Raw genomic sequence first — 19,816 nt, forward strand, 5'->3', positions numbered from 1 at the left:
TATAGGACTAATATACAACTTGATCCCAACTAAGATGTAATTCATTCTTATTGGAGGCAAAACAATCCTGTTAGGTTTATTTTAATGCTCAAATTAATTTTAAGTAGACAATGTATGGAGATCCAAATTACAGAAAGATCCCTTATCAGTATAACCCCAGGTCCAGAGCATTCTGGATAATAGGTCCCATGTCTGTATTGTTCCATTTTTTCAGGCACATTATGGTTTAGTATTTAATATATAATTCTGTATACATATCAACTGCTAAACCCCAAGCATGTTCCCTTTGTTGCCACTGAGTTTATTTTGTAAGTGCAGTAAGTTGCACATTTGTTGAGTTTTCCCTTGACCCTGCCTCTGCAGAGCACAATCATGTTGTAAGTGTGGGCATCAGCCACATGAGATTGTATCTGCTGTCTCAAACTGGTTTCCTAGAAGGGGTGGCAATTAACGTCATGCAAAACTCAGTCTGCTTGGTAGATCCCATGCTCTGATTGTGCAAGCTCACTCCACCAGCTCTGATTTGCAATGTTTTTCATTATCCCAGTTTGTTTGCCGTTTCTGTGTTGGTTCCCTCCCATCTGCTCTCTCTGTCTCTTGTAAATCGGATCAAGCCTGATTCCCCTCACGTCAAACCACATGATCCCATAAAACATTCATCACCTCTCAATCCCTGATCCAGCTCCATAAAACATTCATCGATGCTTTTCCTCTCGCTGCTTTTCCCATACAGTACAGAGGCAGGAGAGGATCAGTGATTTCAGCACAGTGTCTGACAGCCACAAGAAGCTCCCTGCACGCTGGAGCAGTGTGGGAAACACTGGCACTGGGACATCTAATTAATAACACTTTTCTCTTCTTCTGCTGGAGGATTAAGTACTCCTTAGAAAAACAGTTATGAGTCTGCAAAATGAGGAACAAAAAATGGATACTTTGAATGGATTCTGTGCATAAACTGGGGAAGATTTTGAGACATTATATTTGCTCCTCCAAAGACTGAAGGAGACTGCTGAATGGGGAATTTTCTTTGCAAGATTTCGTTTTTGGAGTGTGATTAATTTTTTTCTCAAGTTTGACGTTTTTCCTGGGATTGCCATCATTCTATTTTCTCTCCCTATATTCCGAGTCTGCGCATTGAGAAGCATTGTTTAAAGAACCTAAAAATGAAGAGAATGCTTAATAAAGGTAGGGTGCTTTAATGTATAAGTAATGACTTGCTCTCTGCTTGTATCTGATGGCGTTTGATGATTTTGTAGGTGCAGTCTGTGTATTCGTGACTACTTTGCACTGTCCATGCTACTCATCTATAGGATGCTCGTTGGATATATATATTTTTTATTTTGGATTATTCTAGTGGGATATGTGTTGCATAATCTGGATTTGGGTTATTTAGCAGATAGGGAGCATTATTCTTTTTGTTTACTTTTTCTTGCACTGAAAATGACTCTCCCAAATACTTTGGTTCTGCAATGTATTTTATTTCATTGCTATTATCATTGTGTGGAGGAGACTCCCATGACTTTGTGAATGCAGAGGTGCTACAGTGGTAAGAATATAAACCTCACCTAAGATAAGGGTGGCTAAAATGTCATGCTGTGCCCTGCTCCACACAAGTCTAGTGCGATCCACAGCACAAAGTAGGTCAGGATTCCAGAAGGACGCTAGGCTTTTCCATTTTGGAGAGACATTCTGTATCTTGCAGTCTATCTATCCCCTGGGTGCTTTTGCCTCCAGTTCCTTGCTTTATGTAGCATGATTAACTCGTTTTTATGTTTGATGATCCAGCCTGGGAATGAAATTATGCCATACAACATTTTACTGAACATAGACCATAGAGTGTGGGAGGAAGTGGCTTGCTTTATGTCGTGTCCTCTACAACTACTTTTAGCCATTTTTTGTTTTCAGTGTCACACAAATTCATGCTGTTCAGCTAAAAAAGCAAACTAGAACTTGCTAATAAACTGCCTCGTGCCTCATGCATAAAGATAAGGGAATGCTGAATGTAGAATCTCTTGTATGTCTTCAAATGAATACGTTACTAAGAAAATCATTGTATATTTCATTTTTACTTTTGAAATTCTGTATTCGATGGGGAAGCGCCTCTCTTTCAAATACAGTATTAACAGCCGCCTTTGTCAGTGTAATATATATTTTTGGGAACCTGTCATATAGAAGAAGAACTGAATTATATTTCATTTGGGAAACTGTCATATAGAAGAAGAGCTGAATCTCATTTTATATATATATATATATATATATATATATATATATATATATATATATATATATATATATATATATATATATATATATATATATATCCACAGATTTGAAGCCTATTCAGATTTGGTATCTTCCAGATTAGTAAATTCTGCAAACCATGGGTTATGCAATAGTCTATATACTGTAGCGCTGCATATTCAACCTGATTGATTATGCACAAGGCAGACTGTGCACTCAGATGGGCAGGATTCAAGAAGTCTGGATGGCTGTAATGTAAATGCTCTGCTTAAATAATAGAGCCAACATTGACACATGCCTGAAAGTTGAATTTTGTAGATGAGAGAGAGAATAAGGTATACAATGACTTCAAGGATTGTATCTATGCTGAGATAACTAGTGGGGGGACAAACATGTATATATATATATCTAGCTATAGATACAGATATATATATATATATATATATATATATATATATATATATATATATATATATATATATATATATATATATATATATATAAATATATAGTTACTGTAAGTGAAACAGACATACAATACATACATGTTATTACAGCTAAAATGAATATCAGGAAAAGATAGGGGTGTGTGCATGTGTTTGTGTGAGTGCATATGAGAGAGAGAGAGAGAGAGAGAGAGAGAGAGAGAGAGAGAGAGAGAGAGAGAGAGAGAGAGAGAGAGTATGCGAACGTTAACATGCAGCCCTTTAATGAGGCATCATCCTTTGTTGCCTATAAAGTGGGCTTTACTGGAAAAGAAGGCTGCATGCTCAATTAAGGCTTTTTAAATCCACCTAAAACTTTGCTTTACCTTTATTCATTCTTCCAAAAATGTGCAATGTAGCTGGAATAATGTGCTTGTTATTGTGTGGTGTTACTGAAAGAAGAAAACTCTTCAACAATATCACTTGTTTAATGCCTTTAATTTAGTGAGTCCTTTTAAAGTCTTTTTTGACAAAACATTCATTTTGGGTGCTCAGTGCAGGCCGGGAATAAAGTGGTAACATGCTGAATGGCTTGTGAAGCCTCAAGAACCTGCATTCAGGCCTAGAGCATTGTACTCACCACCATTTAATAAATGGAGGTGTTCTTGGTGTAATTACATTATGGTCACCCGATTTAATAAAACTAATATAACTGCATCATTTCAGTTAGGATTTTTTTTCATTAAAACATGTAGGTTCCAAAAAAGCATAAGACACCAAATTAATATAAGTACCTTCTGCACCTAAGGAACTATGACTTCCAACAAGCTTGCTAGTCCCACTGAGAGTGCAGAACATTTTTATTCATAATATTTTCTTAATAGTCCCTTTGTGTAACTCCCAGATGTGCTCATTAGCCCTATATGCAGGCTTGTGCATACAGCAGCAAAACAGGAATGCTTTCTGTCGTGACTTTCATATAAATAACAATATTCTATGAATAGTGTTCACCCACACTGGCTTGCCTGACTTTATGTTATAATGCTTTCTATTGAACTTTAATTATGCAACATTTCATATTATTGATTTGTCATTTGTCTGTATGAAAAGGAAATGGGACGTCAGATTAACAGGACTGGGTATTTGAGTTTATATGTAAAGCTCTGTATTTGTTGCTGAATGTGTGAGCACAATGACAGCTTTTCCAGGTCTTATTTATCACTTTCTAAGTGCAAATTAAGTGCTGTACTAATAATAGTCTAAGGGAAGCCTGCCTTTTTTAAACTTCAAGGTTTTTGCTCATGTTTCTGGGAGGCAGGATTTACATAGTGGGCACCCCTAGGCCTGCTGACGTTCATCGCCACTGTTCCCTCCCTCATCTGGACTGGAGCAATGGGGATTGGTGCACGGGAAATTTAAAAAAAACTATTGTATCTCCTGTGCATCCCCAGTGTTTCTGAACCAATGTGGGTGTGGTTGGACAGCATGCCGCCCCCTAAAATCCTGCCGCCCTAGGCCCCGGCCTTGGTGGCCTTTCCACAAATCCGAAACTGATTGCTTGGTGTTTAAATTATGTTCTAGTTGCATTACTTTATTTAACTTTCAGTTGAACACTATTTCTGATTCTGCAACCTATCATTATCAATAAGGCAGTAAGTAAGTCAGCTGCATGGGCAGTCTCCCTAGAGCATTTATTAGCAGTTTGGCAGATCCAACATCTTGGGGGACCCTGCCTTCCTTCCTTGGGTTTCCTTCAAATATCTAGTTCCCCAAAGCTGTCCACATAAAAAATTTTGATTGATTTATGATTTTTTTATGAAGGAAATAAATATTGCCTAGAGATTTGTCAACCAAGCTGGAAAAAACAAGCCAATCAATCAGCCATTAGCCAGCCAATAAATACACAGCTGTATATGTATGTAATTGACTCAATTAATCTACTTATTCAATGCCTTCAGTGGATTTCCAATAAACACTGGAGCAGCATGTTTTTAGATATAGGCAATCCCAGCCATTTGCTTTTAATATTTCTTTTTCTTAAATCCTTGTAAGTCTTCCTCTGTATTAGCTACATCAATGAGCCCTGTTTTTTTACCCAACTAAATCTGGTGGAAATCTGAGCATTCTGATTCAATATTAGAGAAGTGTATGCTATGATTTAATGGGATTTGTGTATTTTGTGATAGTAATGTGTAGGAAATTGGAGGCAGTTTTGTAGACTCTTGGTTGAATGTCATGCAGCTTTGGGGCTCTGTCAAAGCCGGACCCTGTCCTGTTCTTTGGAGAGTCTGCGTACAAAGGTGTTGAGGAAATGCTGACACTATCCAGCACATCTGGGTTTCCTCAGTGGTCAGCTGAGCTGGAACTCCAAGCCATTTGCTCATAATAGGTCCACCATATTCTAACAATGACTATTGCATTATTGCTAGAGTTGGTAAAATGGGCGTATTGGAGGTTGGTAACTGCTGTAGAGAAAAATCTACATTTATTCTATGTGACTGCTATATTCTGTCCTCCATTCTCTAGCTTAGCTACATATACCCTGCGGCAATTAAATCGATAACCATCCTTCATCTTATTATACCCCCAAAGTACCCGCAAAAATAGCATCATTTTTGTACAAGCCTATATGTTGATTTACGGAGAGCTGCCTTTAGTGGGATCCATGCATGGAAGATGTCTATGCCATGTTGAAAAATGGGCTCCACAGAACAGCAGTTGTACCTAGGAAAATTTGAGGCTCCTCAATCTTCGAAATATTATCTATTGGCCTTATAAGCAAGCAGCAATAAGATAAATAGTGTCTGGGAAGAAACCATGCTTGCTGGATGTCATGTAAAGGAGGTCATGATGGAAAACTTTCAGTTATAATTGAAGTACATAGCTAACAGCTGTGATTTACAGTTAAACAAGCACTTATGGGCTAAACCCTGTCATACTTTGAAAAATGCAGACCCTCAAGTTACAGTATTCCTGACTGTGTTTGTGGTTTCATTTAACTTCAAGGAAAATATATTTATATACAAAGCCACTCACACAGCTGTACCTCAGATATAGTAGAATATAATCATACAATATAATGCATGAGCATGAACATGAAACCTATGATTACCTTTCAATGAAATAGTAGTCAGGACAGTAATCTAATGCTTTTAGCTATAATATACTGCTTAGCCTCAGGACCTATAGATTGAGAACAACGAAGGTCTATGTTGTTTATACAAGACTACCAAATGAAAACTCTTTTATATGGCTATTGCAAATTAACAACAGAAGCAGATGATCTTCTTGCTCACTGGTACATTTATTCTACTTTTAGTTAAAAAATTAAGCATAACCGAATGGTTCAAAGAATGTTGTTTACATAAAAAGTCATATGCAGCAATAAACATCAGAGGTACAGTACTTCTCTTTGATCACTGGTGCATTTTCAAGCACTAAATTGCCGCCGTGCAGCCGTGCTCATTACATCACTTCCACAAACTGGGTGGGGCAAATAGATCCAGTGCCTAGGGTGGCACCTAAATACTGCGCTGTCTAGCATTCTCCATAGATTTTTCAAAAGAGCACCATCATGAAGCAGACAAAAATACACAGTGCTATTGATGTTTTTTTGGTGGATGAAGAATGCTTCATCCAAGCCAGTCAGCCATACTTAATATACATGTAATAAAAAAGTCAGAGAAAGCATGTTCTGCAAAGTAGTATTGCACACCTCTCAACTGTCCCATTTTTCGCAGGTCAGTCCTGATTTTGACAGCTCAACCCGCAGTCCTAGATTGTTACGGAACTGTACCGACTTTCTTTTTGATCTCCTGCAATGAACAGCCAGAAAAAGATACAGTTCTAAAACGTAATTGTCTTTTGGCAGAGAGCCCAGAATACATGGCAGGTGCACTTGGATACTTTTTTTAACAATTTAAGATAAGGAAAGAAACAATTGTAACAAATTGAGATAAAAGCAGGTCTCTTGGGGGGACTGAGACTTGCAGCTTAAAGGGCAATTTGCCGTCATGCTGTAATAACACATGAAAACCACAGAAATGTGTTCAAACTTTCATAACTTGCCAGCAAATATTTTTGTGGGTCTTTCTATTGTCAAAATGTTGGGAGGTATGGTATTGCCCCCTCTACTGAACTATTTAATTAGAAATACTGTATATAGAAGATACAGTTAACTGCATGAACTTGGAATAAATTGACTTCTCACATTTTTTTTTTGCTATTAGTTCCTTTTTAACAAAGGCACATATTCAGAAGTGCTTAATAAATACAGGGCCTACCATGGCTCAGTAGCTCTGCAGGGGCTGACTTTACAAAAACAAGAATTACAGAGCAGATTGGACGTTTGTGTAAATCAACTACAAGCCGCTAAACATCTTTTGAACATGAGGTTATGTTAACTAATTTGCTATCTGACATGCAACGCTAGGTCAAATAACAAATAACTTAGAAGGGCTCTTTGTTTTAATCCAGAGAATAAAAACAACAGATGTCAAATATAGAATAAAAACAGTTTACTGGGGGTCATTTCGTTTGGGGGAGGGTTGCAGCTAAACGGCACCCTCACATGGAAACCCCTGTAATTACATTCCCCCAATAAAGAGCTTAGAGAGTCAGTTCTTTTGTCGTTTCCAACTCACTGCTAGAGCGATTGGGGTCATTGACAGACCAGGACCTGGAAATTAGCTTCTCAATGTGCGAACAGGAGGGAGGGTCAGGAAGCATGACTGCAACGCTAATAGCATGATACTTGACAGCATGTAACATATATAACATGTATGCAGGTAGAATAAAACAGAGTACGCACCATTTGGTAAGGGCATAGGAAATAATTGGTTTGAAAAGACTAGTGTATGCAAATATTCTGCAGCCAAATGCATCATAGATAGCATGGAAAGCCTGTTCTCCACTTGCAACACTGATTACAAGATAAAACTACTTTGCCTTTATAGATTTCCCCAATGTTTAAAATCACTTACAGTACATTAGACAAATCCATTCAAAATGATGTGTGACTGTAAATTTGCATTATGCATGAAAAATGGTTTAGTAAATAGAAATAATGCACAGCAAGTCAAACTACTTGATTTTTATATTGGAATTAATCAATCTTTCGTATTTGTTTTGCCATATTTTAAATTGTAGCAGGATTTGTCTACAAAGCTCTATTGTGTGAAAATCCCACTGGCATTCTTTTTACATTTATCTGGCCATTGAAGCCACCTAGTGTTCCCAGTTATATATAGTACAAAAGCAATGTGCTCTGTGTACTGTATTTCCTTATTATTAAGCTGCATAACGGTTTAATGCAATAAAAACCCAAACAACGATTCCAGAAATTACATTCAATTACACAGTAATACTTTCACCAGCAAGTAAAATAACAAGGACGTGAGCATGGAGTATGCTTGTTAGTATGTCTGCATTATATCATTAAAACTGTGGGTTTTATTTGATGTTTACAAGCTCCTGAATAAATTAAATGATGCATTCTTCTCTTTTTCAAATCCTTCATTCTTATCTTTCATCCGTGCTTTTCTCATTACTGATATGGAAATAGTTGAAATTTTATTTTGCCTAATGATTGCTTAGAAATTAGCAGCGATCTAGTGAACAGTCATGGCCTGGTAAAGGTAGAGTTTGCTGTTATGAGTGCAATGTTGGGGTTAAAATGCTCATAGCAGAAAAAAAAGGTTAGAGATGTGGGGGATGCACATAGTAGTATAGAGAGATAGAGAGAAAAAGACCTTAGGAAAAATACTATCGGAGAGAAGAGACAAGTATTGACATGAGAAATCCTCTGTAGCTTGTTTGAAGGTGGAGAAAACTATATGGAACTAAATGAGTGTAGGCTTCTGGAGGGCATCTTTCCACAGTGGCAGGCAAATGAAGCTGGGAAATACAGTCTGCAGTCAGAGCCATCCTCTGGGCCTCATGCTTTAGAAGAACAGTGGACGACCCTACGATAACAATATTTATATTTGATATATGTAGAACAGACAGGAATAGCAACTACTTTAGCATTAGTGATGGGGTACATTTCCATTGTTTGAATGCCTTGCCTGCCCCCGTGATGACTTTTATGGGACTATTTATCATGTTCTGTAAAAAGTGGAGTGAAACATTACCAGTGATATTGCTCAAAGCAACCAATCAGATCATTGCTTATAATGCTTCACTCCACTTTTTACACAGCATGATAAATATGCCCCTTGAGACTTGCTAGCTGCTCCAGGAACAAGTCTTATATCACCTGCTTATGGCATCCATAGAGTGGAGTGAACAGGCTGTACTGATATAGAGAGCCCTGCATTACATACTGTAGATTGCACAGATTGTCCCACCTTCAGTGTTTCTCAAAAGATTTGCACCTGTATGGCTGCAGTCTAGCTACAACCCTGGGGACCAGCAAGAACATTTTTGACACATTTCTAAACACAATTAATAGAGAAGGTACCTTGCAGTATATGGTGGTTGAGAAATTGAAACATACACAATGAGAAGATGGGCTTCAGACTTGAAACCAAGGAAATGAAGTATCATAGTAGATGAGCAGGTGAAAATTTTACCTTGGTTCACTCTTCATCAGTCAGTCTAAGTACTGAAGCAGTTACCAGACATTGGGCAGCTGATAGAGAAATAATGGTATTCTTCACAATTAGAAAGACATTAAGATTATTAATATTTGATTATGTCTGATGTGGTAGAAATGGGAATCATTCCCATCTGCATACACATCCACACAAACTCTGTTAATGCTAATGGAAAGCCATCAGGAACTAAATTAGGGTATTTTCCATTTGGATCCATTATTTCCTATATTTGCTAACTCCACTTATTTTTTACCAATACACTATCATCCCTCTCCTCATTGTAGACAAAAGGAAATTAAAACAACAAACAATATGGAAGAGGAAACAGCAAAGAGTAGGACAGAACAGACAAGAGAAACAGAAATCTTGAGAAGAGAGACTTCTCAAGATTTCTGTTTCTCTTGTCTGTTCTTTCCTACTCTTTGCTGTTCCCTCTTCCATATTGTTTGTTGTTTTAATTTCCTTTTGTCTACAATGAGGAGAGGGATGATAGTGTATATAGTGTCTTCTGTCACTCTCCTTGTGCAAACTATGTCCGCACTAGTCACTACCCATGCTCCTACTTATAATAGAATAACATCCCCAGTTACTGTGTTCATTTACAATCACAAGTGTTCAAAGTCACCATGGTTTTTTACTTCTACTGTAGTGTTATCCCCTACAGTTCCAAAGTAAAGGTGACCATATACCTGTCGGCAAGGTCGACAAACGAGCGGATCTAACGGCTGGGCAATATTGGATGGGGCCGAACGATCAGATTACAATACTACGAATGGGCTCCGACGGGTTGCAGGACCGCATCAACTAGCCGATGCGGTCCTGGATCGTACGAAAAATCAAACTTGACCAATCGATATCTGGCCAATTTTTGGCCTGATATAGATCGGGAGGACCCTGGACCTAACCCCACCTTTGAGGTCAACAGGCATCAATAAGCGTTCTTCTGCACAATTTTCGTAATGAACATGGTGCTCAGAGCAACTATGCGGAAGTTCACACAATGAATGCACCTAAAAAACTGAGTTGTTTTCTCAAGTAAGTCTTGATGTGTTCTCAAATGGGGTTTCTTCACCTACATTTCATTTTATTATAGATTATGATTCAAACCCTATTAGGATTCCCTGGAAAAAAGATTAACAAGTAGTAATGGGCGAAACAGCGATAAAATTGACAAAACGCTGAAAAAGTCAATGGGCGTCAAAATTATTTTTTGATGCAGCAGAATTTTCACCACGCCGTGCCTGGCGAATTTATTCGCCCATAACTATTCACAAGGAACATAATTTAGCACACTATTTTCTATTATCTGACTAATTGTTAATTTTCATTTTAACTGCAATCACCTTCTCACTGCAGGCTTCTCTAGTAGATGGAAACCAGATCAATGTTATTAAACTGCTACAGTTTAATACATTAACCCTTGCTGAGCATTCTCTTTACTAAAGTCTGCAAAAGGGCAACTGTTATACAGTAACTGATATTTTAACTGCGGGCATTTCTCTAAATCTCCTAAGAAATGTAACAGATCTGACTGTCAATTTAGTTTAATGATCTTTTGAAAATAAGAAGGTAATTTTAACTATTTAAATTTTGAAACAAAAAATGTTTTTTTTTAAATAAAATAGCAACTGAAAAAAGTCATTATATATATATTATACTACTTGAAAATAAGTTGTATGGATGTAGACTGCCCCTTTAAATTTAGTGAGGCTGTGTATTGAAGAGGATTGTACTGCACAGCAAAATGACAGAAGTACTTGTGTAGTAGTGTAGAACTATGTCCTTCTTAGACTTCCCTGCACATTGGTGTTCTCGGTCTGAGAATATATAGATATTTGTTTGCAAAATATGGATCGTGAAAAGTTTTTTTTTAATTAATACAGGAAGCAAGACTTACCCCCATATGTAATAAAAGGCACCCCCATATGTAATAAAAGGCACTAAGTTTGCCCAGGAGCAGTAACCCATAGCAACCAATAAGATGTTTGCTTTTAAACAGGTGACCAGTGAATGCTGCCTGATGATTGGTTGCTATGAGTTACTGTTCCTGGGCAAACTTAGTGCCTTTTATTACATTATCCCCTTAGTGCCTGAAATAATTGAAACCTTTCTAGTTGACCAGATTTGTATATGTACACTACATGAATCAGTTGTACTGGTAGAAACATTATACAGCTTCAGGAATGGGTGGAATGGTTTAGCAAGTAATGGAATACAGGGTTATGAAAGAAAGCTTTTAGTACAAATTGATCCAGGGACTGGTCCGATTGCCATCTTAGAAATTCAGGAAGAAATTTGTTCCCCAATGAGGCAAACTGCATAGGATTCCGTTGGGTTTTTGCCTTCCTCTGGATTTACTAGCAGTTAGACATAAAAGGTTGAATTCAATAAATGCCTTTTTTTATGTTAATATGCTATTTCATATTTAGTTCTCTACAAATGTTATGGAGATTTTTGTCTATGGGAAGTATTTTATTATCCCGAGTACATAAAAATACACTAGGAAACATACATTGTGAAGAAAGAATATTACAATTTACACTGGTACAGCAGTGTCCCTCTACCAGAAGGAATTTAGAAGATCCAGATTTCATTCCCTAATCTGTACAGGAATAACTGTTGTCAATCTTTCATAATTGGCTCCATATTAAGTGCTAATACCAGAAGTAAGACTGAGCCCCATGAAGCTACAATGCTTGTACCTGAGTTATATCCCTAAACTGTGATTTAGTGGATTTGTAATCGACTAAAATGAACCTCCCCTTTTTAATCCCTTTGTGATGCTACAGACATTTTGTTTTTTGTTCTGTATTTTACAATCAAAAGAACACATAAAGGATTTTAACCAGATCAGAAGGATTCCCCCCTTGCAGTACATGGTAAGTGGTGTTAGCCTTTCAGTCTTACACTAGGTGGCTGTCTTGCCATTTTTCTCGTGATAAGCAAGTTATGATTTTGAAAAATAATACAATTCATAATAAGGTAAAAATAAAAACCGCCTGCACAGTGAAAATGCAATAACCCACATAATTTTTCAGATCAAAACAATCTGTGGAAATATCACTTCATCCTTAATATTTTACCCACACACACACTGTTGTTAGTTCCAAGTTTAGCAAAAATACATGCAACTAATTGGTTTGATAGCCTAAGCATATTTGGAGGATTTTATGCTAATGAGATCTCATTTCATTTCATACCTGCAGGTTTTTCCACATTGCTGCAATGTATTTTAACTCGCATATGGAGCAGACTTGCTATTAATATAGCTGGCACACATGGCACAACACAGCCGCAGTATTCACCCAGTGGGTAAAATCATGTGGATATCAGATCCTTCATAAGATTTCCTCCATTTGTACATACTGTATATACAGTTGAGCAATGGATGGAAATACGTTTTTTCAGTCAGTCTGTTATCTCTATGTAAAAGGATTTTGAGGTCTTGGGTATTAATGCAGACATTCACAACTTGAGTCTCTCTCTCTCTCTCTCTCTCTCTCTCTCTCCTTTTCTATAAGTTCTAGTTCAGTAACAGCAGGATGTCTACAGGTTACTCACTGAAGGCTTGTGTTTATCCTGATGGGGGGCAGATTTTTCCCAGCAAAATAAAATAAGAATACATGTTGAAGATACAATATTATCACTCCAGTATCAGGTTGCATTCTATGAATCCAAGGATGTTTTGTTTCCTTCAGGATTGCAGGTCCTGGGAATTCTCTAGACCCAAGTTCTCCAACCAAGTCTGTATGAGCTTGATATTATCTGGACCAAGGGGAAGATTAAGGCAAATTACCTGTAAAAAGAATCATGTGTTTTTTGTTGAAACTAGTTTTTGTGTTGAATTGTTTCAAAATATGTCCTTTAAAATGACCAATTCTGCTATCCAGATAAGACAAAAGTATCAAGTTCTATCAATATTCCTACATATAAATTTCACCCTCACAAACATTAATGCAGTTAAATAATTGCAATATATAGTTACACTTTGCATTTAATAGATGATGTTGTTTCCCCCCATTAAGAAAAATAGGAGGAAATGAAACATGTTTCTGTAAGTCGTATACCATGTCTGATGTGGTGACATGGGGGTTTCTATATATACATGTGTGGTCAGAATTATTTTTGGATGTGACTAGATATCATTGTTTTCCTACACTGGAATTAGACATTGACTTTTTCAGAATAGGAGGAGTGACTCAATAAACTAAACAACAGAGCAATTATAATATTGAGTCCTACAGAATAGAAGGAGTGAATTAGTGAGTTAAACTACTGGGCTAACAGACTAAAATCAGATTTGTTTCAGCTCTCTGACCATAGGCACTTACTGTGCTTAAGGCACCAATAGTGTAAAATCAGAAAAGCCAGACGTGTATATGTTGGAAGCCATCTTTTCAACACTTGTATTGTACAATTTATTATATATCTTGTTATTGAAATAGAATATTCTGTCTGAGTGAACCCTCCTGACTTTTGATTCTGTTATCACACTAACTTTGGTCACTACAACCCTGGCCTTAAGGGCAGAGCCACCTATTTGGCTGTATAAAAGAAAGTTTTCTTGGGCATTTCATCATATTAATAACCAAATACAGAAGATAAAATGATTAATAATAATAATTACGTATGCTACTCGTTTCATACATCTAACTAATTTGTGTATTGCAAAATGCCAAATAAATAAGTTGAACCCACAGTACTGTAGGGTATCCCTGTTGCATTGTACAGGGTCAAGCTTTGCCTTTATTTATTATAAATGTATTTGGGGATACTTTCTATTTATAAAAAGGTCTGATCTAGGAAGGAATTCTTGTAGGAACACCCTTTTATATATGCCCATATGAAAGCATAGGATACATATCACTGTACCTTGTTAGTCACATGCTTTAATCATATTGTATATCACCTATATTATATCATTATAAGACATGAGAGCCATGAACATGCTGCAAATGATATAGTGAATAAAGTACCCCCTCTTGTAAAATATAAGGGTATTATAAGTTACCGAGGAGTTTCATGACCATATAAAAACACGAGGCCGAAGGCCGAGTGTTTTTATACAGGTCATGGAACTCCGAGGTAACTTCTAATATTTTCATATTTTACAACTGGGGGTACTTTATTTATTATAATACACAAATTTTAGTGAGTCATGTGACAGAAATGACATCACTACTCACCGTTTATAACTGATGACATCACTACTCACCGTTTATAAGGATATAATTTACAGGATATTCATGGCTTTTGTGTATTATATTCTTATAAACGGTGGTTAATGATGTCATTGGTTATAATCGGGGGTTAGGGATGTAATTTCTGTTACATGACTGACTGAACTTGTGTATTATAATAAATAAAGTACCCCTAGTTGCAAAATATGAGGATGTTAGAAGCCACCTTGGAATTCCAAGACTGTAAAATATATACCTGTGCAGTGATATATAGCAGTGCTTAGTGATGTCATCAGTTGTACTACATACTAAGTGATGTCACTTGCATCACATTTCTACTATATTTAGCATTTAATGTATCTCTATGAGCATTTATCTCTATGGAAAGTGAAAGCATAATAGACAGTTATTTTTGTAGCCCTATAAAAAGTATTGCAAAATTAAAATACCTACAGGTACTGTAGGTTATATTAACCCAACATTTAGAGGGACATAGTTTATCATTGCTGCTTTTCCTGCTACGACATGTTGTGGTTCATGAGTAGCTGTTACAACTGTGCCTGACTGCTGACATTGAACTCTACTTGCATATATAGTATAATCATGCTCTATAGGCAGGAAATTAAAATTAATCATGGAATGATGTATAACATAATAACCATGACCTGGGCAATGTGGCTGAACTCATGGACTGACAATTTCCAATTTTTTAGTGACAGTTTATTTAGTTGCATACGTATACTATATATTCTGAGTTCCTTGCTGGTTATTTGTCAAAATGCTAAATGCACAATGTAATGAACCACTGTATGAAACACATTACAATTTCCAAATGTGTTTGTACTGGTAATTGATGTATTTTTGCTGCTCAAAACCATGTTGATTGTAGTAGTTGACACAGAAAAATACCTTATTATGAAACCTGTGCTGTTTCATAAATATAAGGGACTTAAACCTTTAGTGCAGTTGAGTTTATACATTAATTAATTAATTATCAGACTTTAAATAGCACAATGGGTATAACATTAATTAGTCTTGTATTTGTTTACATTAGTCTTTATTTGTTTACAGTATTTTCCAGTAAAAAAAAAAAACAGAAAATTATATATTCTGGTCAGACGGAGGGCCTTAAGATGAACAGCCTGGTGAGTTTGAAAAGTTGGCTTCAACCATTTGTTCTCCATTTAAAGGAATCTAATAACCTGTATCTTTCAAACGTTTTTTCAATAAAAGAAATGCTGTAGCCTGTATATTTTAACCTCTAAGCCTTGTGGCTAAAAACTACCTTGAACATAAATCCATCCCTTTCATATTGATTTTAGGGGCATCAAAAACCCCCGAACACATAAACTCTGCACTGTGCTTAGAGTCTGTGTGTATTCCTAATTGTATACCAGCAGCTCTCTGCAGGTTATCAGAAATATAACAAAAATCCCATCTACAAAGAGACATCTTGACCTCATGCAAGCTCAATGGCTAACTTTGCTAGCACTATACCCATTGTCTTCCTGTATCTGTGTTATAGGAACTCCTTGTAGCACTGAGAGTAAGTAAAACTTCTGAGACTCATAGCTACTGCATAAAGATGCTGCTTGCCCAGAAATCATTAAGCTGTGGATAGCCTATACACTAGTCAGAATCGTTATAGAATCTCAAACACCCACACCATACTTTTCAAGCTAAATAAAGTAGCTGATACAGGTATGGGATCCGGAAACCAGTTATCCAGAAAGCTATGAAATTACAGAATAGACTCAATTTTATCCAAATATCCCAATTTTTTTAAAAAAAAATCCTTTTTCTCTATAATAATAAAATAATGTTCAGCTGGCACGTGCTAAGAATCACTGTTCCATTCATGGCAGATACCTGGTATAACTCGAATACTTGAAACCCATTTTATGTCATTGTCTTTTACAAACTATTTGTGGTGTAGAACAGACTTATCACTAGTGGTTTGATCACCATTTATGACTACTCGAGAGTTATAAGCGGCTATCCAGAAACCTTAGAGAAGCCTGTGTTGGTTCAGCATAACATGTTAGTTTACCAATATGAGAGGAAGCTTGGGAGAAGTTTTGGTCTGGCGAACTGCTATACTGTTGCGTTGAAAGAGAAGCATATGCCTTTAAGTTTGCTCATGGCTATAATTAAATACCTCCTAAATGTTTACAAAATGTATCACCCTCTTATTGCCAGTGGCAGCAGCTGAAATTATGGTTTCATTCCCAAAAGGGGTAATGAACTAGCTCGTATCTTTGTGTAAGGTACTTGTGCCAGATATGTTTAGTGCTCTGTCCGATGTGGGGCGCAGGCGCAGGGGTGCGCAGGCTTCTGGGCATCTTCGGCGTCTGACGCCCACGTTCGCGTCTTTGCGCGGGCGCGCGTCCGTTTATTCGGACGCGCGCGCGTCTCAATGGACGCGAGCGCTGCGGCGTCACGTTTGGCGCCAAATCTGCCCCTTTAAATAGTCTTCAGCAAAAGCAAACGGTGCTTGGTTATTTCCTTGCTTGGACTCGTTCCTGTTTGTTCCTGTTTGCCTTTTGGATTTGCTTCTCTCGTTACCGACCTCGGCCTGACTTTGGATTTCGCTTGTCTTCTGCTTGCCTACTGACTTCTGCCTGTTTACCATTTCGATAATCTTCTGCCTGCCTTTTGACCTCGGCCTGTCCCTCACTACGTCTTGTCTGCTGCCTGCCTATCGACCATTTGCCTGTTCTAAGACTACGACTTCGCTTCAACTTGCACTTGAATCATCCCTACGGGTTCAGTGAGCTGTACACTAAACAGCAGTTCTAACTGCTCTTCCTATATTGTCTCCAAAGAGCCTGACACTTTGCTCCTGGTAGAGCAACCAGTTAGATATATGTGTTAAGAACCAATAAATGTTTCCTGTCCACTGAATGTTGTGCATTTTTACAAATGGAGTATATTTTGTCTCAGGCTCCACTCTCCATTTTACCACCAAATTCCAAAAAACCCTATATGCATTTTTATCACTTTAACCCTGTGTAAATAATTTTTCTTCAGCTTCTAGTGGGAAAGAATGAATCCTTTGTGCTATCCCTGGTGCAAATGCACCTTCTGTAAGCCTCTTATGCCTCTGGCCCTTGTTATTGCATTTCCTCACTAATATAAAATGTGCAGCCTCTGCAGACTAAAAGAACACTATAACATTCAGTTAAAAATGAACGAAAGAGCTATTTCAGCTTAAAACGGGCTGCCATTTCTATGAGTTTTTTTATTTAAATGTTACTACATCTAAAAGACAATCCTAAAAGGTCTGCACTACCACTTGCCATGTGTTGTGCTGGCAGGCAAATATTTTCCATAGGCTTCAGTACCACTGGCTATAATTTGTGCACCAAACAAAACAACAAAAATACTGAGTCACAATATAATCCTTTCTATGATTCTGTAGAATTTACAGCACCCTGGTACTTCCATGTCCGTGTTGTAGCGTGCCCCAGTGTTATCAATACAGCAGGTTAAAATCAGAAAATGTATTTTAAAAATGTGTTTAGGTAAATTATCTTCAAAACACATTAAATTATAAATCACACCGTAAGGTAGTCCATTTTCAATACATTAAGAGGCCCATTTATCAAAGGTTGAATTTTTTTTAATTCGAATATACAGTACTCACAATTCGACTGGCAGGTAATTTAAATAAAAATTTGAATGTCTAATATTTGATCGAATGGTTCCGACCCGAAAATTTGAATCGTGTTCAATTCGCACGAATCCAGTTTTTCTCCCGAATGTCAGGAAAGCTATTAACATCTCCAAACTATGTAACTATGTAACAGACCTCTGCTATTGACTTGTACATGAACTCGGCAGGTTTTAGGTGGCTGAATATTCAAATTAGTACGGTTTCCATGGTTGAGGTTTGATAAATCTCACATTTAAATTTACATTCGAATAGGGGAATTCAAATTCAAATGTGTGAATTTTGAAACTCGAAAATTCTAATTTGAATTTACTATTCGACCCTTAATAAAGCTGTCCCTAAATTTCCAACCTTGTTAAAAAAAATTCATCCATTTTACAGTTAATCTGCACTGCAGAGATTTAGAACCTGTAAATGATTTCATAAGAGTCATAATGAAACAAAAAGTAAAAAAAATATGAAACATTGATCATTGATTGACTAAATCAGACCACTGAGCATTCACTGCCTACATAAATATATTTTTCTTTTTTATAGGTTTCATTTGATATCATTTGTGTTATTGCTAAATCTTAATTGAGTACGTCTACTAGATATTGCCCACCAAAATTTCTGTTAAACGCGAGGAATACTGAACAGCCAAAAAAAAACTGCTGCATGATTTTACAACATCTGACCTACATACAGTATAGACTACAGATCGAATTGCTCAATGGAATATGTATAGCTGTATAACTGTAATAACTTTAGAGATATACAGTATGTACCTCCATACCAACTCATCTGTCATTTAAACCGGTGGAATACTCTGCAGTAAACATTTGTGCAAACTGTCTAAAGAAACTGATGGCTAAAAAGCTGGAAAGTTCTTTAACCTATATAGGTTGACATATATTAGAGCAGTGACAAATTGTGCCTGTGTATTGTATAGAATAAAACACCTGTTAGCACTAGGTATGTCAGAAATCATCAGTCAATAAAATGTTTCATTTTTAGGGAATGGTAAAATAACAATTTATAAATCAGGAAATGTCAACTCAGTATATAAGATTGACTTCCCCTTAGTACCACCCACCCTGTTAACTCTTAAACAATTACTGGGCTCATTTGCCATGTCCCCTCTTGTGCAATCTGCCTCATTAAACACAACCTAATAGGGTAGTTCACCTCTAAGTTATCTTTTAGTAGGTTATAGAAAAGCTAATTCTAAGCAACTTTTTTTTTTTTAACTGGCGTTCGTTTTTTATTTTTTTAAGTTTTTGAATTATTTGCCTTGTTTTTGAGACTCTTTCCAGCTTTAAAAGAGGTGTCACTGACCCTATCTAAAAATAATTGCTCTGTAAAATGGCAAATTTATTGGTTATGCTACTTTGTATTACTCATCTTTCTATCCAGGCCTCTCCTATTCATATTTGAGTCTCTTATTCAAATTAATGCATGGTTGCTAGGGTAATTTGGACCCTAGTAAACCAAATATATTGCTGAAATTGCAACTGGAGAGTTGCTGAATAAAAAGCAAATAACCCAAAAACCAAGAATAACAAAAAAGCAATTGTACATTGTCTTAGAATATAACTCTGAATCGCAGTAAAACCACTTTAAGCTCACAGCAACCACTAAACACAAAATAAAACTACAACATATAGGAGCCTGTTTATTAAACCTCGATTTTTTTTTGTCAAGGTTTTTAGGGAGAAAATA

The 19,816-nt window shown here is 36.7% G+C and overlaps 1 protein-coding gene across 1 annotated transcript in view; it reads left to right on the forward strand.

Annotated features, from left to right (window-relative positions):
- Positions 1 to 609: 609 nt before the first annotated feature.
- rtn4r.L (reticulon 4 receptor L homeolog) overlaps positions 610 to 19,816 on the forward strand; it is a 108,434-nt gene continuing 89,227 nt past the window's right edge. The window contains exon 1 of the mRNA XM_018261459.2: positions 610 to 1,185. Coding sequence (XP_018116948.2) covers positions 1,164 to 1,185 — 22 coding nt within the window. The 5' untranslated portion in view covers positions 610 to 1,163. The remainder of the gene's footprint in view (positions 1,186 to 19,816) is intronic.

The sequence above is a fragment of the Xenopus laevis genome, chromosome 1L (assembly GCF_017654675.1).
Source record: "Xenopus laevis strain J_2021 chromosome 1L, Xenopus_laevis_v10.1, whole genome shotgun sequence".
Lineage (NCBI taxonomy): Eukaryota > Metazoa > Chordata > Amphibia > Anura > Pipidae > Xenopus > Xenopus laevis.